Source organism: Salvia hispanica, chromosome 6 (assembly GCF_029641045.1).
Source record: "Salvia hispanica isolate PSC_SH4W2 chromosome 6, Shi_PSC_v1, whole genome shotgun sequence".
NCBI classification, from domain to species: Eukaryota; Viridiplantae; Streptophyta; class Magnoliopsida; order Lamiales; family Lamiaceae; genus Salvia; species Salvia hispanica.
This window is the reverse complement of record NC_142697.1, coordinates 36,124,783-36,147,415: the sequence shown is the minus strand read 5'-3', so window position 1 is coordinate 36,147,415 and position 22,633 is coordinate 36,124,783. Positions and strand designations below refer to the sequence as shown.

Sequence of the window (22,633 nt, the reverse complement as noted above, 5' to 3'; positions counted from 1 at the left end):
GCAAGATAATCATAGTAGTTTGCAACAAACACATCACTCATTTTACAAACATCTGTACGATCTCACTTTACAGCACAACTATAATATGACTCATTCTCTATATGAGAGTATGAGAATTGGATTGTAACAGAAGATCTCGAACGTGCAATGTAGTCCTCGCTATCAAATTGAAGTATATACCATGATTGATGGGAATAAAAGAGACATGAGGGAAGGACCATTAAAACCACACATATCCATGTGATAACATGTGAGCCCATAGCCCAATATTTAATTTTCTCACAGCATGTATATATATAACTTCAACACCAATGTGCTAGATTTGAAAGCTGGTTTGTGGTCCTCTCCTCTCTACCTGATTCATATTGGATGAACTTTCTTTATATATAGACATTACATCAATTTTAGGATCTTTTTGTGATCACATCCTCTGTGTCCATGTCATGTGCTAGTAGGATAGATTTTGATCTTGTTATTATTCCATGCTGATAAGTTTTCGACAATCCTGATAAACTCAACAGGTTTTATTACGGGACAACTCATGATATATGTTCATATCGATCTATTATGGAAGGCACACAATTCATAATGAATTTTTGGGATAAACATATCGCATATGTGTGTGTTGTTATCTACATATGAGGAAGTGTAGATTAATCATAGCTAGTGTAACCAATACATTTTTGTTGCTCGCCAAGTTATTAATATCATAAAATATAAAATCGCCCCTGTATTGAAGCTTATGGTATTAATATGAAAAGTAAAATAAAATACATATAATCTATTGAGGTGATGCATGTCAACATGAAAAAAAAAAAGAGTTCTTGAAACTTGAGGTATAAAAATCAATGCACAAATAATCACCACCAATATATATCCACATAGAAAAGTTCACAATGACAAGCCTTATTCACTTTGATCAAAGAGTAACAATCACAAAATTCCTCTCCTAACCCCCCTTCACGTGTGGGGCATGTGATGTAAGTGGTCACAACAATCTACACACATATATTTTCCAAACATTTATTGCATTTGGTCTAGCTATAATAATAATAGTGCATGAGAATATTGTTCTCCCACTCCCTAGATTCTCCAATATATACAGATTCTCCAATATATACGAACTTTTGAAGAGAAAGAAATTGAAAAAGCCCACAATCAAGCAATAGATTCTCCTATAAAAAAGAATGTAAGAAACATCCATATTGTTCGTGTACCAAACATAAAAATGTAATGGGTCCCACGATATCTATCTAGGTTTTATTACACAAAACCCTATCAACATTACACATCCTTTTCATTCCAATATCCAAATTATCTCTCTTTCGATCCCTCTCCCTCATCACACATATAAATACTCTTCCAACCCTCCACTTCAAAACATCACAATTTACTTCAACTTCTCCAAACACCATAATTTTTATTTCCAACCATATAAGTTGAGACATGGCTGGCGTCTGGGTTTTCAAGAACAACGGGGTTATGCAGCTCGTAGAGAACCCTGGGGCCGACTGTGCTGAGAGTAAGTGTGGCTCCAAGCGGAAGGTTCTGGTGCACCTTCCAACTGGGCAGGTGGTGTCCTCGTACAAATCCCTCGACCAAATTCTTCGAAATTTGGGGTGGGAGAGGTACTACGGTGGTGACCCCGACCTCTATCAGTTCCACAAACACTCCTCCATCGACCTCATCTCTCTCCCCAAAGATTTCAACAAGTTCAGCTCTGTTTACATGTACGACATCGTTGTCAAGAACCCTAATCTCTTTCATGTCAAGGACATGTAGCTTCCATTCTTCCTAGGCTTTCAGATTCTCTCAGAAAAATGTGTATTTTTTCTTTTTTTTTTGTGGGTTTCGTGGTTTGGTGTGATGGGTAGAATTATGTATCTTTGTAAAGAACAATTATTTGATCTTGAAGTGTGATTTCTAGGATAGATAGAAGTTTGTAATGATCATAATTTGTAATTGTTTCATCAAATCGACACCACTTGTTGGATTTCGACTTCCGGTTAGTTTAGTTAGATGGAATCGTATTATGTTTCTTATGCGTTATGAATTTGAAAATCATATACTACTATTAAAATAACATTATTTAAAAAAAAACACAATACTATTAATTTATTATTTAATTTTATTTCGACTTCCGGTTAGTTTAGTTAGATGGAATCGTATTATGTTTCTGATGTGTTATGAATTTGAAAATCATATACTACTATTAAAATAACATTATTAAAAAAAACACACACAATATTAATTTATTATTTAATTTTATATTTTATTGATAGACAAAGTGTCATAAATATTGACCCCCACATTTTACTCTATAATTAATGTTTCCACGTACAATAATTGTTATATATTTAAGCATGCTCCATGCAAAAACAAAAAAAAATCCCATATACGATATTACAAGGAGACTAAGCATACCAAAATAATATGTGCAAGCCCATGGAAGATACATAAGAACAACAAAATCGATGCATTTAAGAGAGCACCGTCCTCAGACACCCACCGTAACCTAGTGTGGGCAGGCCTCGTTAAAACCTCTTGTAAAAAATTGAAGAAAACCCCATGAAAAAGAAATTCCAATAGGAAAAAGAGTACCCTAATGAGTGACTCAAGATGTGTTAAAATTTCACTACCACCAGAAAAAAATCACCATTATCATACACCGGCGGAGCTACGGTGCCCCCCTTTCCCTATATATAATACATATATGCAACAGTTGGTTTGGATTTCGTACTTGGAACCTATAGATCCAAGGTTCAAGTACTCCTGATTTTTAATTGGATTGTTTTCTATGTGTGCTTGTATCCTCTCTTGGCTTCATTAATGATTAATTCGATTTAAACATTGGGTAATTTTGTTTATTTTATATAATCATAATTATGTAAAATAGAGTACGGCATATAATATTATTAACAATATGCTCTTTATTATTAACAAACTAAAATAAAAAATAGTTCTTTAATCACATAAATAAATACTACTCCAGTATATAATATTAGCAAAATCAATTTATATACTATGCTCTTTATTATATAAAAAAAAACTATTTTATACTCCCTCCATCCCACTTTAAGTGGAACATTTCTAATTCAGCGTGAGATTCTATGTAGTGTTGTTTTTTTTTGAGTAAAGTAGAGAGAATAAAAGTAAGAGAGAGTAAGAAGTAGAGAGTTCTATATTTAGAAATGTGTCACTTAAAGTGGGGCATCTCAAAAAGAAAAAATGTGTCACTTAGTGTAGGACGGAGGGAGTGATTATTTTGATGTCGACATTGTCTCTGTATCTCTAATTTCTATTACTCATTCTTTAATTTCTATATCATTATCTATCTCCTGCGCACAACTCTTTATTACTCATGTTCGAGTTGTTTCTATGTCGTTGACACTGAAATAATTCAATAAATTTTCACAATAATTTGGGCCCCAAGATTAAAATCCTGGCTTCGCCGCTGATCATCTATGTGAGAGGTGGAAAACAACCTGCTTGTCCGAGAAACGTGAGTTCGAGAAACGTGAGTTCTAAGTATATATTGACATTTTGTACCCTAAAATATGCAAAAATACCATAATGTAATGCTTCGGTAAATTTATTTCGATCGCTGAAAGAAGAACTATTTTGTAAACAACTACATTTTTTAAAAAATTTAAAAATATGAAACGTGTTAGAATTCTAACGTTCCAACTCATCATTTCGAGTGCCATAAACTTGAACACATGTCATATTTTAATTATTTTTTGAAACATTGGGCTTTTTTTGCATCTTGCGATTTCAAAAGTCAAACATTTTTACAAATCACTCCAACATTCGCACAGTAAAAAGAAGACCTAGATATATATTGATTGGATTGCAAACTATTGCTAAAGAATAGAGTTTATTTATCTGAATTATTTTATAGCAATCTCATTTTATTTCATCCCTATCTCTATATCTATCTCTAAGTAGGAGGGAAGTTTCCATTTGAATGCCTACGAAAAAAAATGCTTCTTTAGGCTAAAGCTAATGAGAAATTAAAGGGAATTGATCACAATTTTGGCGGTACTATTTTATTACCAATAACTTCATGCATATTGCATAATCTTATGATTTATTTCATTAATATCTCTAAGTAGTGGAAGTTTTCCTCTGAATCCCCTACCAAAAAAGAATGCCTCTTTCGTCTTTAGCTATAATTTTTTAGTACTACAATATATACTTGATGCCTATTACATAAAATACTGGCAAGCTTTAACAGCATCAGATTCCTATACAAAAAGCAATTGAAGTTTACCAAGAAAGATTTATAGGTTGGCTTCATCACTTTTACCAATCCAACGACCAATAGCCAAGATCCAAGCTCTAGGCACACGACGCACGTGACACACTGCACACGGCCACGTGGCTTGCGTCCGCGGCCCCGGTTGGGCGGGCGGCGGCGCACGTTTGGTTTCTACCATCCATCTTACTCCACTATAATTATTACATATACTTAATAATTTAGCGTATTGAATACTCCCTCCATCCCAGAAAATTTGTCACTTATTTCCATTTTTGTTTGGCCCTAAAAATTTGTCACATTTCACTTTTACCATTTTTGGTAGTTGTCCTCAAACTCCACTAACTCATTCACACTCACATTGTATTATAAAATTAATATATAAAAATAGCACTCACGTGTCACTAATTTTTTCAACCACTTTCTATTATATTTTATAAAACTCGTGCTAGATCAAATAGTGACAAATTGTTAGGAACTGAGAGAGAGAGAGTACATGTTTCATGAGGCTCTCACCACCAATGTGATATAATTAAGAGTAAATGTCAAAATTGGTCCTGAATATGGTCATTTTACGTTTTTTGTCCTAAACATTATCTTTTGGATTTTGTGGTCCTGAACATATGGAAATTTGATCATTTTGGTCCTCCGTCAACATTTCCGTTAAAAACTAACGGTCAACAGGTTTAATATCGATTTTGACCAAATTAAACTTTTAATTCTAATTTTTTAATCCCTAATTAATTTTCTAATTATTTTTACACTTCAATTTCATCTTCTTCCTTCCTCTCATCTTTCTGCAATCGGATGATGGAGCGTTGTTGCACCGAGATTGTTTGAAACCGAAGATGAATTCATCAAATTTGGGGGAAATTTAAAATTAGGGTTCGAAGAAATGGGATTGGAATCAAACCATTCTTCTCAACGCTGGATCTGTTGGTATTTGGGAAAATTGGGAGCGAGGGCGTGAAGCTGCTTCCCCCAAATTGCTCCCCGCCGAACCCTTGATCCACCACACCAAAGCCGCCGCCGCCGCCGCTAAAATCGAAATCCGCGGCGGCGCCTCCGCCAAATTGGACTAACTTAGTCAGATTCCCCATTGCAGGATCGTCCACATCAGCCGTGACATAGCGGAGGAATGCATGTTCCTGGCTGGGAGACTCCGACAGCACGCCCTCCCAGTCCTCCATGGCGAATTTCTCCGGGTTGCCTCGGATCTCTAGAGACGGCGGAACGGGGAGGAGGTCGGAGTCAGTTGCATTGGAGCTGGTGGTAGTGGTGGAGTCTTGCTGCCATTTAGTGTCCGAAACAGCCGCCACGCCGACCGTGTCGGTAGAAGAAGCTCCACCACCTCCGCTGAGAGATGAAGACAGAGTTGAAGAGGAAGTAGGCGAGCTCCGAATTCTCGCAGAATCCAGCACAGATGTAGGCTCCATGAGGAAGCTACCTTTTTTGACGAAATCAGTGATGAAATCTTTGTTCTTTACCACAAAATCCAAGTCGAAGACTCCCTTCCCCTCAAAATCTTTGTTCTTTACCACACCATTAATTGCTTTTAATATTAGTATTTAATTTTGATCACTTTTATCGGCCATGTTATTATCTTCTCTCCTTTAGAGTTTGAGAGGAAGAAGATGAAAAATGAGAGAAAGGAAGAAGATGAGATTGAAGTGTAAAAATAATTAGAGAATTAATTAAGGATTAAAAAATCAGAATTAAAAGTTTAATTTGGTCAAAATCGATATTAAATCTGTTGACCGTTAGTTTTTAATGGAAATGTTGACGGAGGACCAAAATGATCAAATTTCCATATGTTCAGGACCACAAAATCCAAAAGATAATGTTTAGGACCAAAAACGTAAAATGGTCATATGTTCAGAACCAATTTTGGCCTTTATTCTATAATTAATCCATTGATTTTTCTTATAGCTCTATTTTTATGATTAACTTTAATCCATTATTTTTTACTCACCGGGAATCAGTTTAGAGAAAATGAATGTACCACAATCATGTTCTCCGAATGTAGATCGGTCTTATATCATTTAATTTCACAAATTAAATGTTCCTTCACATGTACGACCCGGTCAAAACCCTTTGACTGGTCACGATTCCAACATGAGCACATACCTACTAATTTACTTAAATGTCTCTTATTTCTTTATTTTCCGTTAATTTGAAGTTGATATTATTTTAGTTGAAGGGGGTGACTATGATTTATTATTATACGATTATGATTATCTAAAAATAATGTATATTCCATCATTAAATATAATCTTTCGAACGAAATGCCCTTAATTGACTTATTCTATGATTGATTGATGGGAATTAAAGAGACATTGTTAGTAATAAAAGTTGGTTGTTGTTCAAACAATGCATATATATGGATGAGGGAAGGACCATTAAAACCACACATCTCCATGTGATGACATGTGAGCCATAGGCCTGTATTTAATTTTCCCACAACATAGATAACTTAAGCACCAACGTGATAGATTTGAAAGCTGGTTTGTGGTCCTCTTGTAAAACATATCGGATGAACATTAATTCTTTTATATTGATGGCATCAATTTAATTTTAAGATCTTTTTTGTGTTCACATCTTGTATATCCATGTCATATGCTAGCTAGTAGGCCAAATTTGTCTTTATTCTATGACTGGTAAGTTATCGACACTTCTAATAAACTCGACTGATTTTTACTATGGGACAACGCATGATGTTCATATCTATTTATTATGAAAGGTATAGATCAAGTTAGGATGAAGAACTCTCTAACGAGTACAAGTGTGGGAGGCACACGATTTGTAATGTATTTGGGATAAACATATCACACATGTTTGTGTGTTGCTAACTACTCCCTTCGTTCCGTCTTAATAGATGTTTTTCATTTTCTGCACTCGTTTTGGAAAATTAATAGTAGTAATAAATAGTTTAAATGCAAAAATAGTAAAGTAAAAGAGAGAGTAATGTACAGAAGATTAACATGGAACATAGGGAGTATATATGATCAGAAAGTATAGATTATACGTTGGTAGTAGGGGTGTCGAAACGGGTACCCGCGGGTACCCGCACCCGACGAGTCGGGTACCCGCACCCGACTTTGGCCGAAAACTTTGTCCCGATACCCGTCCCGCAGTGAGTCGGGTATTACCCGATACCCGAGTCGGGTATCCCGCACCCGACACCGCGGGTACCCGACCCGAAGCCAATTTTTTTTTTCTTCCAAATCTTCTTTTTTTTTTTAATTTATTTGTATAGTTTATAATATTTTACAAAATACTACTTGTTGAATGTAGTAGATTCTCACTTTAACCCTTTAACTTTATTAATTAATTTTGCTGAGAATTGAGATGAAGCATGCAATGTAATTGTAATATTTGCCTTCGTGTGTTTCCAAAATTTTAAGTTAAAATGCTTAATTTCCCCTTCTATATTGTTTACATACTGTAAATAAGGAATTAAAAACTTATATTTTTTTTAAAGAAATTGAAATATCTGCTTCAAATTTTCATGTTACAAATTACCACCTGTAAATATGTAAATTCAAATTCAATTAGAATGCCAAAAAATCCAAACTCCTAAATTCAAATCACCATTCAAACAACTAAATATGAAAAATTAACAAAGTAACCAACAATGTCTCACTTTCATCAAAAGTAGTAAATAATTATAACCAAAAGTCACCAAATATTAAAATTAAAAATAAAAATTATAAAATATTAATATACATATCGGGTATGTCGGGACTAACGGGTTACCCGAGCGGGTATCAAAATCCAAAATAGTCATACCCGATCCCGCCCCGTTACCCGACTCCATCGGGTATCGGGTACCCGTTACCCGACGGGTATCGGGTCGGGTTCGGGAATACCCGTTACCCGCTACCCGTTTCGACACCCCTAGTTGGTAGTGTCTTCAAACACGTTTTAGTGGATCAGTACATTCGTTGTTACTCGCCAAGTATGTTGAATATCAAAAAATCAAAAATAATAACATCCTAAAGTGCCGAAGCTCATGAGATTAATGTAAAAAGTAAATTTTTTAATATACATTATCTATGGTAGTGATGTATGTCCACAACAAAAATTGAGTTCACACATGACTTGTCTTATTTCACTTTGATCAAAAAGTAACAATCACAAAAATTCCTCTCTTAACCCCCCTTCACGTGTGGGACATGTGATGTAAGTGGTCACCCCAATAGATATATATATGTATAATAATTAATACACATATTTTCCAAACATAATGCGTGCGAATATTGTACCCCCACTCCTTAGATTCTCCAATATGAACTTATAAAGAGAAAGTAAAATGAAAAAGCCTACAATCGAACCATAGATTCTCCTAAAAAATAAGAATAGAAGAAACATCTATACATAAAAATGTAATGGATCCCACAATATCTATATTACCCAAAACCTATCAACATTACACATCTTTTTCATTCCACCATCAAAATTAACCCACCCCCTCTTCTTCATCGCATATATAAATACCCTTCCAACCCTTCACTTCAAAACATCACAATTTACTTCAACTTCTCCAAACACCATAATTTTTATTTCCAACCATCTAAGTTGAGACATGGCTGGCGTCTGGGTTTTCAAGAACAACGGGGTGATGCAGCTCGTGGAGAATCCCGGGTCCGACTATGTTGAGGGTAAGCGCGGTGCCTCCAAGCAGAAGGTGTTGGTGCACCTACCGTCTGGGCAAGTGGTGTCCTCGTACAAATCTCTTGACCAAATTCTTCGGAATTTGGGGTGGGAGAGGTACTACGGTGGCGACCCCGACCTCTACCAGTTCCACAAACACTCCTCCATTGACCTCATTTCTCTCCCCAAAGACTTCAACAAGTTCAGCACCGTTTATATGTACGACATCGTTGTCAAGAACCCTAATCTCTTTCATGTCAAAGACATGTAGTAAGTTTGCTGTGATGGCTTGATTTATACAGCTTTGTAAAGTGATTTCGAAATTTCGTTTTTTTTCCCCTTAATTTCTACTATGGAGTTTGTAATGTTCATAATTTTTTCTTTGTTTTATCAAATCGACAGTTCTTGTTGGACTTTGGCTTCACATTAGTTAGATGAAATCGTGTAATTTTTCTTTTTGTGATGTATGTATAAATTGTGAATTTTGGAAAATATGTTAATATAAATCAATATCATTATTGTTTTAAAAAATTAATATTCCATACGTTTATTTTACTGTATAGTATGAAATTTATATATAAAAAATTACATTTGCTCACTTGCTAAATTATTAAAATAAAATAAGTAAAGTTGTAATACGTGACTTTTTTAATTAATATAATTAATTTTGTTTATTCTTACCAAAACAATTTCATGATATCACAAATCTATTCTTCATGTTAATTACTCTTTTTGTCCCACTTTAAGTGGAGCATTTCTATTTCGGCACGGAATTTTATGGAGTGTTGTTTTGTGAGTTAAATGAAGAGAACACAGTAAGAGAGAGGAAAAAGTAGATAGAGTGATGTTTCTATTTACAAAAATGTGTCATTTAGAGTGAGACATCCATAAAAGAAAAATAGTTCACTTAGAGTGGGACGGAGAGTGAGTATATTTTAGACTTGTATTGAAAATAAAAAGTGGCATAGATTTATAATTTATTGACCCCCGCATTTTACTCCATCATTAATGTTTTCACATACAATAATTGATAGGTCATATTTTGATTTTACATGTTCCATGCAGCAACAAAAATGGGGTGATATATTATTACAACGTACAAACCTATGACAAATTAGGGTACGAGAATCGTAATCTTTTTCACATGCAATACTTTCTATTGTAGAATAGACATGTCTCTTACAATCACATAATATCGTGATTGATTGACGTTACGTGACATGAACATATTTTATAACTTGACCATAAATATGTGACTGAGAAATCGTATGACGTGTATAGAGTGAGAGACGCATAATGCCATAAACCAAGGTTCCAAACTAGCTAGTAATGAGATTATTATATGAACTATGTAAAAACGTAATAGTTTTTTAATTGTTCTTATTTTCTCTAACAATGTAATAAACGTACTATATATATCAAACCACACTTAAAGAATGGAATTATTTGTTCCAGGATTCAACATAGGTGTTGCATACATTCACAATATATCTTCGTGATTGAATGACTGAAAATAATTCTTCATTTAGTTAACCTTATAGTATACATATACATTTATTACTAACACAGGGAAGATTCATTCGAAGATATGGGAATTTGAAATAGAGATAAGTAACATAGGTGATGGATGACAATTTTGGAGGCTGAATCTCGTGATATAAACACTAGGAAAAAGAAAGGTCCCCCAATCCAAAAAAAAATTAAAGTAGTAGTATTCCATAGTTCTTCACGTGATGTGGGGTAGTATTTACTGTATTTTTTTATTCGACTTATGAATGATCAACGACCTATCAAATTTCATTTCATAAATATTGTTGATCAATTGAAATTTCACATTTTGAATCAGTTTGGATTTATATTATCTAAAAAAATTGAATATTTGTCCGAAATTTGAATTGGAAAGCTTTCAAACTCGACTATTGATTATATGTATGCATAAAAATCCGGCCCATGTGAATCAAGTGATGGCCTAAGCCCAAATACCCGTATCAAGAAAATATAAAAGTGAAATGCGTGGAGATAATAAAAATTAAAAAAAATTATTAATCCCCGATTCACCCGCGTAGCAATTTGGCAGCGAACAAGTGGAAACCCTAATCGGAACTGGTTATCTGATCTGTGGAGAGAAGCAAAATCCATCTATGGCGGATGAGAGTGTGATCACGCCGTCAGAAGCTAGCCCCGTAGCATCCGCCGGAGATGGCCACAAGAGGAAGCTCGAAGATTTTGACGCTCCTGAGGTTGTTACGGAGTCTGAGAACAGCGACGCGGTGAAGAACGGGTCGCAGGAGGAGGGGAATGGCGGTGTGGATGAATCTGAGACTAAACGGCCCCGTTTGGAGAGCAATGGGGATAATGTTGCCGAAGCTGATGAATCAGGTGGTGGTTTTTGCTGATTGGTTTCTCTGTTGTGAGATTCTGCTGTTTTCTTCATTTTTCAGCTATGTAGGCTTGCGAGGTGTTAGTATGTGTGTGTGCGCGCGTATGCTTTTGATACACAGTCTAATGTTACATTTCCTAATTCATTTATATTTTTTTTCTAAAAATATTACAGTGAAGTTTTTACTTTTGAAACTATATGACTACAATCTGTTTACAATAGGTGCTACTATGTTTGATATAGGGGATGCTGAGCTTCTATCTTTCAAAAAAAGTTGAAATGGAGACTTTTCTGACTGTATTCGTATAACTTCTTAGCAGTTCCACAAAATGGACACATGGAAGATGAACCTGAAGAGGAAGAGGATCCTGAGGAGGAACCTAAAGAGGAGAAAGAAGACGAACCTAAAGAAGAGTCTGAGCTGCCTGAAATTGAGGATATTAACGTCCAGTCTATTGAGGCCCAAGAACTTGTTGAAGAGCCAATTGAGACAGCCACTGAAGAAACAGCTCCTAATGACAATGAGAAAACTGATGTTGGAAGTGTTGGAGAAGCTGAACAACCAAATGCAGAATCTGAAGAAGAGCCATCCAGTCTTCCGAGAGAAGGGGATGTTCCAGTTGAGTCTGCTGACAGGCAGCCAGGTTCAGATACAATACTGTCGCGCAAAATGGAGGTTCCTAATGACAAGGTAAATAAACGGTGCAGTTTACTATTTATACTCTGTGTCTTGCATTGTCCCATCAGTTTCTAAGCCATAGCCTGCTCTCTGTGTTTTTACATTGTCGTGGATACTTGTTCAGGGTGTTGATGAGTGTTTCTGTTTTACGGTTTGAGTGTTTGACCTTCTTTGATAAAAGAAATCTATCTCAATAAGTATTTAAACCATGAGAGCTAATTTGAACGTCTTGCACAGTTGCACCTCTATCTGATTTACTAGCGCATTCTGTCTATCTCCCAGTGTGTATCAAATGTTTTTTTTACCCCGGTATGTCTGCAAAATGTTGAAGACGATTCTGAAATTTGTCAAAAAAATAGTTGAGTTCTGTATAGCTGCAATTAATATATTTTAGAGGCCTCTAAAACGTGCTTGCTTATCTTTGTTTTTCAGGTTGGAGTTCTTATAGGTAAGGCAGGAGATACAATCCGTTCCCTGCAGGATAATTCTGGTGCGAAAATTCAGATTGTGAGGGATGCTGATGCCGATCCACGAGCTGTATCTAGGCCTTTGGAACTAGTTGGAACCTTGGAAAGTATAAACCGGGCAGAAAGGTTGATAAAGGACGTGATTGCAGAGGTTGGGTTTTGTTGTATTTACTGTTTGATTTTCTTGAAATTATTTCTTGTATTCCTGGGCTCTAAGACATGAATTTGGAACTGATTCTGTGCTGTTAGGCTGATGCTGGAGGGTCTCCCTCACTTGTTGCTCGAGGATTCAGCACAGTTCAGGCTGCCAGTGGTGGCGAGCAACTTGAAATTCAAGTCCCAATTGAAAAGGTTTGTTCTTGATCTCTTATCTGCTATCTCTTTTTCTACATGCACACTACTTATGTGTGTGCATATGTTTTATATCTATGTACTATACTTGTGGAAATGAGTTACTAATCTATGTACTGCTACTTTAGGTCGGTTTAATCATTGGGAAGGGTGGAGAAACAATCAGAAACTTGCAAACAAGATCTGGAGCTCGCATTCAGGTAATAGTTACTCCCTTTGTCCCACTCTAAGTGAATCATTTTCCTTTTTGGGATGTCCCACTCTAAGTGAATCATTTTCCTTTTTGGGATGTCTCACTCTAAATGACACATTTCTAAAATTAGAAACATCACTCTCTCTACTTTTTCCCTCTCTCTTACTTTATTCTCTCCACTTAACTCACAAAACAACACTAAAATCCCGTGCCGGAACAGAAATGCTCCACTTAGAGTGGGACGGAGGGAGTATTGTATAACTTTCGATAGTTTTGGTTCACTTGTTGTAGCCAAAAGTTTAAGTCTATTTTTGTCTGCAGCTAATTCAACCAAATGGTGCTGAAGACCAATCTAGTGAGAAGATGGTCCGTGTGACTGGTAACAAGAAGCAGATTGAGACTGCAAGAGAAATGATTAAAGAAGTTATGAATCAGGTTTGTGTAGATGTTTCTTCTTCTTTTATGAGCTTTCATTTAGACTGGTGCATGTTGATTTCTCTCCACTTAATGCCCGGCAGGAACTGTTATCCCTGAATAAGCATGTGGAATTACTAAGTGCCATTTTTGCATGTTGTGCTTGTTCTGAACTGGGTGGCATAATGACCTATTTTATGTATATTTCTTTCACATATTTATGTAACTTTCTATGCAACTATGTTGTCTTGGTACAATATCGAACATTAGTATGTCTGCATAGTAAATCTCTTCGGCATGGATTATCTTTATTTTATTGTTGAATCTTTCATCAATAATACTTTTGGCTGTGTGTACTACCTAGTGTTTTTATAATCCAATGTTAAGGCCTTCGTAGTAGAATGTAGTGTGATAGATAACTGGACATTCCTGGCTGCTTCCTATTTCCTTTAATATAGTTCTTCAGAGAATATTATAGTATTTGCTTTCTATTACAGATTGACTTACTTTATGGGTGATAATTTAGTAAAACTATAATTGGTTGTGGGTTATACATGATGCCCACATGTTTCAGTCTTAACATATGCTTTGTAGAATTTGCTATGTTTGTTTGATCTAAATAAACTTTGATGTCATGCCATTGATAAATAAATTGGGCATCAAAGCAACCTGTAGATGGTTTCATTGGACCCACTTAGAGTGTAATTGAGAGGGTTTTGCATCTTAAACTGATGCAATTCAGAATAAGATTTCCGTTGCCATGATTTATCTGTCTTGAAGGTGCCAATTTTTCGAATTGGATGACTTAAAAAATGCAGATTTGGCTTTTCTTTTCACTTCCAGTTCGCATTGCCTTCTTGGTGTACCAATAACAACCACTATTCTCTTGCGTCACCAGAAGAGAGGTACCAAGCATTAAACCTCGACATTGCAGGATGTTTATAGTTGGTAAGATTGCTTTGAGACTTAAGAGGCTGATAATAATACTACTAGTGAGGCTATATGGCATGCCTTATATCATATTTTTTGGACTTATTGGAAAACAATGCCTCACTCACATAGTGAAATTGTCTTTGTGAAGTAGTTTGGATCTATACAATGAAATCAATTCCACTTGGTGTATTAGAGAACATGAAATCTGTCATTTTTATATGTGCTTAATGGGTTATTGGTAACTAGGCTAAATGTTTAGACTTATCATTCTGCTTTGTGTTCATCTGTCAGTTTTTTTAAGCTCAAGATGAAATCTCTTTTGATATTGTCCTTTAAATTGTTTGAGAATTCCTGTGAGTCTGTGACATGATTATAAATGAGTTCCCCAGCTAGAGTTATTTACTTCTTTTTTACTTTTTTTAAAGCTGACCTGTTTCTGAATTCTAAGTGAAGACTGGTTTGCTCCTACACAAGTTTTTAGTGATTACTGAATAGTGTGCCTGTCTACACATTTTAACCATTGTCAGAATTAGTTCTCTTGAAGGAAAAGCTTTCTTCTTCTTGTTAATTGTGAATCACATGGTTGGCTTCTTCAAGGCTCAGCAATTTCTGTAGTGAACTTAGAAATAAGGTTATAAGATATTTGGGGACTTTGTACACCATAAACACCGATGGAAGATAAATGATTCCCAAGTTACAAACTGCTGAAAAGGTTTAGATTGGATTTTTGTATATGACCACATATGTAATTGTTGCATCTTTGCTATTTTCTGTTTTGTTATTATGATTGAGCTCTTGTGAATCCAGAGCACTTTACGTTCATTGATTAATTATGTCACTTGTTTTTGTTACTGTTTAAGCCTCTGACGCTGTTTAGCTTAAACATGTATTATGAGCTATTGCAGCTTGCAATTACGTTTTTCTGGGGTGATCTTCTGGGTTATTCTATCATTTTTTATGCTACTTATTTATTCTTACTCAATTTCTATGCTTAGACTGTAAGACCATCACCTCTCTCCGGAGGATACAACCAGCAGGGATATCGTCCACGTGGGCCTATTGCTCAACAATGGGGACCAAGGGGCTCTCATCATGCCCATTTCTCTGGTTACGACTACCCACAAAGAGGACAATATCCTTCTCAGAGTTCACAATATCCTCCATCATATGGTAACTACGCTCCCCCACAGGCTCCAAGAGGCAACTTCGGTCCAAGCTGGGAGCAAAGACCTCCAGCATCTATGCATGGACCTCCTCAGGTTGGTGCTATTTATATATTTTTGGCTGATGTCTTATATCTATTTGGTATCAGTACCTCCTGGACTGTGACCTATTTGGTGACCCTTCATTTATCAGGGCAATTACAATTACGGGCAGCAGCATGGCCCAGATTACACTCATTCAGCCCCTTACCCTCAAGCTCCTTCACAGCACTATGGACATGGGTATAATGAGGCTAAATATGATCATCCTGCTTCAGCACAACATTATGGCCACATGAACTCTCAGCCAACACCGTATGCTCCAGGTGGTGCACACTCAGGTTATGGTAATCAGGACCAGTACGGTAAGCCACCCATGTACGGACAAGCACCTCATTCTCAGCCCTATACTCAACCTAGGCCTAATCAACCTGGAGAAGTGCCTTACCAAGGTCCTGGTTCAGCCACTCAACCATACGGTCAGAACATGCCATCTCAGCAGTCTTACCACTATGGGTCAAATGCACCTATGCAACAAAGCTATCCTCCATACGGGGGTACCACTGATGGGTATGGCCATCCACCTGCCACAGCATCTGCTTCTGCATATCCTCCTCAAGGTGGTCAGCCTGGGTATGGTCAGCCAGGAGCTCAACAGCCACCTGCATATTCTCAATCAGCACCTGCAGCAACAGGTTACGGTTCGTACCCCACAGCTCAACCTGGTTATACCGAGCAACCAGCTGCCAATAATACAACCTACGGGTACCAAGGCCCGACAGATCAGGCCTATGGTGCTGCTGCCCCAGCCACAGCAGCTTATCCCGCAACTGCTACTGGACAGTCTGGTTATGCTCAAACTCAGCCTACGTACGATCAGTCTGGTGGCTATGGAAATGTGCCTCCAGCAGCAGCTGCTTATGGAAAGAGTGCGTCACCCCAGGCTGCATATCAACAATATGATTCTAGTCAGATGTACGGTGCACATCGCTGAATTTTGGTTAGTGAAATCAGGAAGAGAGTGAGGGAGGTATTTTAGAGTGGACTCGATAGCTGTAGTAACTTGCTGACTTCCAAACAGTGCAATCCAGTACCAGTAATGCTCATATATTTGATCTTATGATTAGTTAAAACATGTAATCAATTGTCGTTCTGATTACTTTCGTCTTGCTACTGGAAGTCCCTTCTCTGGTAGGCTCCATGTTATAGAGATTCTGCAAAATTTGACATTAAAGCAAATGGCCGTTGAGTCTATTTCCTATTTCGATTCATAATTTATTGATTTTTATTGTGGCAATATATTTTAAGCATTTGTGTAACTCAGCCTTTCCACCTGTAGAGTTTCATTCTGTTTCAAGTCCATGCTCTCTTGTGTTGTTCTATTTGGGGCTTCCGAGATGAGGCATTTTTTCCATTTTTTGAATTCTCTGAAAATTAGGGTTGCAAAAAAAGAAAGGACTTTGATTCAACCAAGGTTCAATTTTGTTAAATCATTTCACTTCACTCAATATAGCATCAGATTTACTTGCATACCTCAATCGTTTGAATTCTTATGATAAACCAAACAATAATGTTGATTGAAAGTATATAGAGTAAAGGTCAAAACTCGTCCTGAACATATGTTCATTTTACGATTTTAGTCCTAAACTTTATCTTTTGAATTTTTTGGTTCTGTACATTTCAAATCGGATCACAATTGGTCATCCATTAATAACTCAACAGTCAACCATTTTAATCCCTATTTTGACCTAACTTTAGCATGTTAATTGTGATTCACCATCGCGAAATCTCACAGTGGCACCGACGTCCTTGTGGTCAGTTCAGCACCCTTTAGTAGCCCGTCCACCACCATCCCTGCCTTCTTCGACTCTGCCGCCGGGAAGAATCCGTTCCCGTTAAAATAGTTGCTATCCACGAAATCCTCGCGGCCGGCGTTCAATTTCTCGCCCAGATTCTTCACAGAGGCCGACGAGTGTGATTTCTTCAGCGAGAAATCACCCAACTCGGGCTTGAAGTGGATGAAGAATCTAGGGTTTTGATTCCCGACTAAATTGAACTCGACGCTCATCACCAGAGGGCTTTTACTGGGCGAGCCTTCCTCAATAATCCTAACCCCAAATCGATGAGAGAGAAGCTCCTCATGCTCACTACCTGCTGCTGCCGTCGCCCTCCAGCGCTGCCGTCCGCCATCGCCTCCGGCGGCGGTCCTCTTCTCTCCTCCGTCTTCCCCTCTTCTCTTCTCCGTCTCCCCTTCCTTTCTCCCTCTTTCTCCCGCTCCCCCTAATCTCTCCCTCTCTCGGACCTGTCCACGCCGCCGTCGCTGCTACTGTGCGCGCAGCGTCGCATCCCTCCGTCTCTCTCTCGCCCTGATTCCGCCGCCATCACCTCTATGCACCGCCTCAATTGTCGCCGCCCTCTCTCATCAATTTGGGGTTAGGATTATTGAGGAAGATGAATTAGGGGATGGTAATCATAATTAACATGCTTAAGTTGGTCAAAATAGGGATTAAAATGGTTGACTGTTAAAAATTGACGGAATTGTTAACGGAGGACCAATTGTGATCCGATTTGAAATGTACATGACCAAAAAATTCAAAAGATAAAGTCTAAGACCAAAATCATAAAATGGACATATGTTCAGGACCAATTTTAACCTTTACTCAAGTATATTATTGATAATGGAAACGAATAGTATCATACTATATGTTGGTAGGATGAGCAAAGAACTTCGAACAATAAATTTCACTCGTGGGGTTGCAGCAAAAAAGAACCATTGCTTCCCAAACAAAGAGCGGACCCTCGACCTATTTGAGGAAGACACTGCTTTCTCGATTTTGAGAATGGGTTGTTGATCATTTGCACAAATGAACATTAGGACAGCTCGTCTACAAGAATGGTGGAATCATTGCCAACCCCAAGCTCAACAAGGGTTGCCATATCATCTTCAAGCAATATAGGTAAGGGTGAACCCTGCAAAACCACAAATATATATTGCTAAGAAACTGGTTCTATAAGATCAGTAGACCACACATGATCCACGCAAAGGAGGTTGCATTGAATCAGACGTTCCTGTGGTGAACAATTCGCTATGAATAGTTGAAAATTGTCAAATGACATGCTCTTGCAAATACTTGAACAGAGAGAACAGTAACAGTGAATGGAATATTGAATTTGAAGGAAGAAAAAGGGAACTAAGGCAATTGTTCAATTTCACGAACCTCTTCTTTAAGAAAAAGTATAGGTTTGACGGATTTCAACTTGAAGAAACTCAAGCATAAGTTCTTCAGCTTTCCAACCTGTTCAAAAGTGTGCATGCATTTTTAACTTAAGAAATCTCATTAAAGGGGAAGAAGTCTGTGAGAAACTGGTAGTAGAGCTATCACCGTGGCAGTAGAAGGCAGCTTTTTAACAAGAGGGGTCTTCTCGCCCATCGATGCTCCAACACATTTCAACGTAATAGCTGCATTGGCACATTTAAACTTCAGAATAGAATTCATATCATAAAGATTATTCATAATAAAAGGGTCATACAAATCAATCCAGAAGCCATCTTTTGAGGGCCCGATGCCTCTGTTGTTGGTCTTTCATCATCAAGTCCATGGATCTTTTTAAGCTCATAAAACCTGCTTATCAGGTTCATAAAATTGGATTCACCAGACAACTAATTTAAGATGAAATGCCACTGATAAATTGCAAGTTCAGCTCTGTAGCCATTGTTCAACTTTCTTCCATTATTCCATTACGATTGATTGTCAAGCATTATGTATGGAAAAAATAAGTGTAGATAACAGGTGCCTCGGATAACGAAACAAATTGTTTCAGGATATCTGAAATGTGATAAAGAGCACAAACCAAAAAAACTGTATAACCGATTTTCCTTAAACTAGCAGGATTTGTAAGAGCTTGCTAAACTGATGTTTACCTGGGATGGAGTCTCCTAATTTCTTCCAGGTCACCATTACATTTTGACATGACCAAACGAACGTACCTGCACGTAAAACAATACCGAATAGTATAATGCAAGCCAAAAGGGGATGCTTTCTCAGTGTTCAAGCTCTTAATTGTACTCCTTACACAAAGCACCTTTTGTGTAACTTATAATAAAATGCTCTCCAACATTTTAAACCACTAGCAATTATGTGACGCATGACAAGAACTTTGGGGGAAAATGATACCTAATTTCAGAGTCCTTTCGTTCTCGAGGACCAACCTGGAACAAAGAGATGTACAGACATGACCATTAATTACAAGAGATCCCCACCCTTCTGTCACCCAAGAAACAAAATAAAAGCGAAGAACTAAGTATCTGGAGCTAACCTCACTTCCATTAAGCATTTTCATTTTTGCTATACGAGCAACAATGACAAATATAGCAACTCCACCTTTCCCTACATCTGCAACTGGATTCCCAGAAAGTCTAATATCCTATACAGAATATATAGCAATTACCATCAAGGACGTGTATTTCACAACGAATGAACAAATATTATCTTGGCAGAAGATTAAACGGACTAAAATCCTGCGCAGAAAACATCAATAACTGTGAAGCGAATGAGCTGCACTGATATGAACATTCAAGAGTAGATTGCTCATGAGCAAAACCAAACGATTATTCACAAGCTCCTAGAAGTTTTCCGATCATTTTTCACTAGATCCTACAAGTTTTCCGACCATTTCACAATCTTTAAGGATATATTGTCCAGAAAAGTAATGCTCACCATCAAGTTAGGGAATGAGTTGAGTGAATCAACAGATGCCAGGTCTTCAATGTTGTTGCCCCCTGAAAACAGTGAGGAATAAGACCCTTCTGAATGAAAAAGGTACTAATGAAAGAGAGTATGCATTATAGAATTTAATGATTGTACCAAGATAAAGGCTACACAAACTCTTGAAAGGTATACTACTCCTTTCTTCAGACCCATTGCCACATTCATTGGATGGTTTATCCAATTTACCACAATCAGGGTATGAGATATGATTCAAATTATTGTTGTTCAAAAAGAGCTGCTCCAGTCTAAACATAGAAACCTCAGGTAATCTTAGTAACAAAGCAGACTTTGCAATTTCTATTAAAATTAAAAAAAATAAAAAATCTGAGCACTCCTTCATCCTCACTACCTGTGTAACTGGGAGAATTTTACGATTTCATCCCAAGTTGATATGCAGTTGTTATCAAGGTTAAGCAGTCGTAGGGTATCAAAACCTTGGACAAAATCTGAAGACATTGGCTGGACAATGGACAGTAAACAAAATATATTATTGGAAATAAGGGAAGAAACAAAGAAATAAAACAAACCAATGTATATTGGTAATCCTGAATAATAATGACAGACATATGGCATACTTGAAAGATAAAACTTTCTTGCAGCGCAATGTAGTGTAATAACTGCTTACCGTTATTTTTCTTAAATGATTTCCCATGAGATGTAGCTCTTCCACTTGCGGGAGTGCATCCTTTAGAGCTTCCATCTGGAATTTTACACGAATCATGCTTATAAATGATTCAATTGAGTTAGAATTTTTTTGAAAACACCAAACTTCAAAGCATTACCTGATCCCAAAGGACTCCAGTTCGGTTCAAGACTAAAATGCGAATGTTGCTTAGTTGGGGCATGCAATGTATAACAGGTGACATGGAATCATTGGATAGATTAAGTGCGGTTAGAGTAGGCAATCCTTCACAGATGATGCTGATATCCTGCGATGACAGCCAATAAATGACTTTTATCCAACAATGCGAATTTAAAAAAGCAGGAGTATCATCGATTGTGTACCGCATAAGACCATGTAAGAAAAAGTCTCAAAAATATTGACAATACAAGGAATCCCCTAACTTATTAACCACATCTGACTAATTGATAGGTGCATAGTGTAACGGGAAAGGAGCACATACATTCCAATCAGAAAGTAGATTTCCAGTCAAGTCCAGCTCTTTAAGATCTGCCGAGGAAATATACAAACCCAACAAATATAGTATTACAAAGACGCAGACATATCGAGATATATAGGATAATCTATACACAGCCATAAAAATATAGGAGTCTCTGAGTGAATAAAAGATGACTTCAGGCAGTGTCAGATTAATAGGAATCACAACATAGGCCAAAAGGGGCCATATTCAAGAAATAACAACTTACTAGGTAATGTCGAACTGATCTTGTCCCTGGGTCCAGGAAAACTGACCCCCAAATAAGCCAAGGATGCAGTAGTCAACTCCTCAAACCGACTAAATTTGTCTTCGATTTGGTGTTTCCCAAGAAGCTCAATGGTCACCTTTTTGTTTCTTGCAGAAAGGACATACATCTCATCTAACAGCAACAGTTTCAGAAGATATTTCACAAGAATATTAAAGTTAAAAATCAAACGACAAAGTTGATAAAATTGAAGTGGATTAAATATCAAAAGACCTTCAAACATAACACAGTAGTGACAAGACAATAAGTAAACCACATTAACTTGTTCGATTACAGAAATATTGCTCAATTCATGCTGCAATTACCAAATAAAAATTCAAACCACATTTCCAGGTATGAGCAAAGTTTTGAACTTGGATCTTATTTTTCATTCAAGTCATCATCCTATAGATAAAATAAAGGCTTCACCTCTGGAAATACTAAGTCTACTTTAATTTATGCACAAAACAAGTTAGCATTTTGATTAGCAAATGCACTTGGAACTTCCTTTCAGTTGAGCGACATACCTTCTTCCTCTTTAGTCGATTGAGCTCGATAGCGAGTTTCCAGTGCTTCCAAGAGCGAGACGCCGGAGCTGAGATTGTGAGATCGCACGAACGACGCCGTATGGAGGCCCCTCGCCGTGAAGTATCTGACTCCATTGTGCGATCCGTCGTGCTTGCCTTGGCCGTCTTCGTCCCAATCGACTCCCACCCAATCACCGCCGTAACCCTCCACGGGGCCCACGTACCTCACCGTTCCGACTCTTCTAGGCTGCCCAGCGAAGTGCACCCGCTGCCCCACCCGGAACGAATCCGGTTTCCGGGTCGGATCGCTTGAGGTCTGCATCTTTAATCTTAAATCTTAAATAAATGGACTGATGCGTACTTCTTTATTTGTTTCACTCTCTCAACTCTATATATTTATGTT

The 22,633-nt window shown here is 37.3% G+C and overlaps 2 protein-coding genes and 2 pseudogenes across 3 annotated transcripts; 3 read left to right on the top strand and 1 right to left on the bottom strand.

Annotated features, from left to right (window-relative positions):
* The first annotated feature begins 1,375 nt into the window (after positions 1 to 1,375).
* LOC125205547 (flowering-promoting factor 1 pseudogene) lies at positions 1,376 to 1,999 on the top strand (annotated as a pseudogene).
* Positions 2,000 to 8,795: 6,796 nt separating this feature from the next.
* Positions 8,796 to 9,324, top strand: LOC125205546 (flowering-promoting factor 1 pseudogene; annotated as a pseudogene).
* Positions 9,325 to 10,945: 1,621 nt separating this feature from the next.
* On the top strand, positions 10,946 to 16,791 carry LOC125205680 (uncharacterized). 2 transcript variants are annotated; one of them, XM_048104745.2, is made up of 8 exons: positions 10,946 to 11,290; positions 11,609 to 11,982; positions 12,403 to 12,588; positions 12,687 to 12,788; positions 12,917 to 12,988; positions 13,303 to 13,416; positions 15,324 to 15,587; positions 15,685 to 16,791. In XM_048104745.2, the coding sequence occupies exons 1-8, from the start codon at positions 11,053 to 11,055 to the stop codon at positions 16,522 to 16,524; spliced, it is 2,190 nt and encodes a 729-aa protein (XP_047960702.1). In that variant the 5' UTR covers positions 10,946 to 11,052; the 3' UTR covers positions 16,525 to 16,791. The 2 variants fall into 2 exon arrangements, with proteins under 2 accessions (XP_047960702.1, XP_088917370.1); XM_089061244.1 differs by having other exon boundaries at positions 10,947 to 11,290; positions 11,612 to 11,982.
* Positions 16,792 to 18,170: 1,379 nt separating this feature from the next.
* Positions 18,171 to 22,628, bottom strand: PFI (tubulin folding cofactor E / Pfifferling (PFI)). Its single transcript, XM_048105145.2, has 15 exons — positions 22,231 to 22,628; positions 21,668 to 21,838; positions 21,424 to 21,470; positions 21,082 to 21,228; positions 20,925 to 20,999; positions 20,649 to 20,758; positions 20,396 to 20,544; positions 20,249 to 20,310; positions 19,848 to 19,955; positions 19,706 to 19,740; positions 19,453 to 19,518; positions 19,062 to 19,153; positions 18,914 to 18,990; positions 18,749 to 18,826; positions 18,171 to 18,500 (listed from the first exon to the last, which is right to left on the bottom strand). Exons 1-15 carry the CDS (start codon positions 22,550 to 22,552, stop codon positions 18,402 to 18,404), a joined length of 1,638 nt encoding a protein of 545 aa, XP_047961102.1. The 5' UTR covers positions 22,553 to 22,628; the 3' UTR covers positions 18,171 to 18,401.
* Between the last annotated feature and the right edge of the window lie 5 nt (positions 22,629 to 22,633).

Bases quoted from the DNA above. Each gene is read 5' to 3' on its own strand.
- PFI (XM_048105145.2), bottom strand. From the start codon at position 22,552: ATGCAGACCTCAAGCGATCCGACCCGGAAACCGGATTCGTTCCGGGTG. The intron at 19,741-19,847 runs GTTAGCTCCAGA...TCTTTGTTCCAG, and splicing joins AAATGCTTAATGGAAGTGAG to GTTGGTCCTCGAGAACGAAA. The intron at 18,991-19,061 runs GTATGACCCTTT...GTGCCAATGCAG, and splicing joins GATGGCTTCTGGATTGATTT to CTATTACGTTGAAATGTGTT.
- LOC125205680 (XM_048104745.2), top strand. From the start codon at position 11,053: ATGGCGGATGAGAGTGTGATCACGCCGTCAGAAGCTAGCCCCGTAGCA. The intron at 11,983-12,402 runs GTAAATAAACGG...TTTGTTTTTCAG, and splicing joins TGGAGGTTCCTAATGACAAG to GTTGGAGTTCTTATAGGTAA. The intron at 12,789-12,916 runs GTTTGTTCTTGA...CTGCTACTTTAG, and splicing joins TTCAAGTCCCAATTGAAAAG to GTCGGTTTAATCATTGGGAA.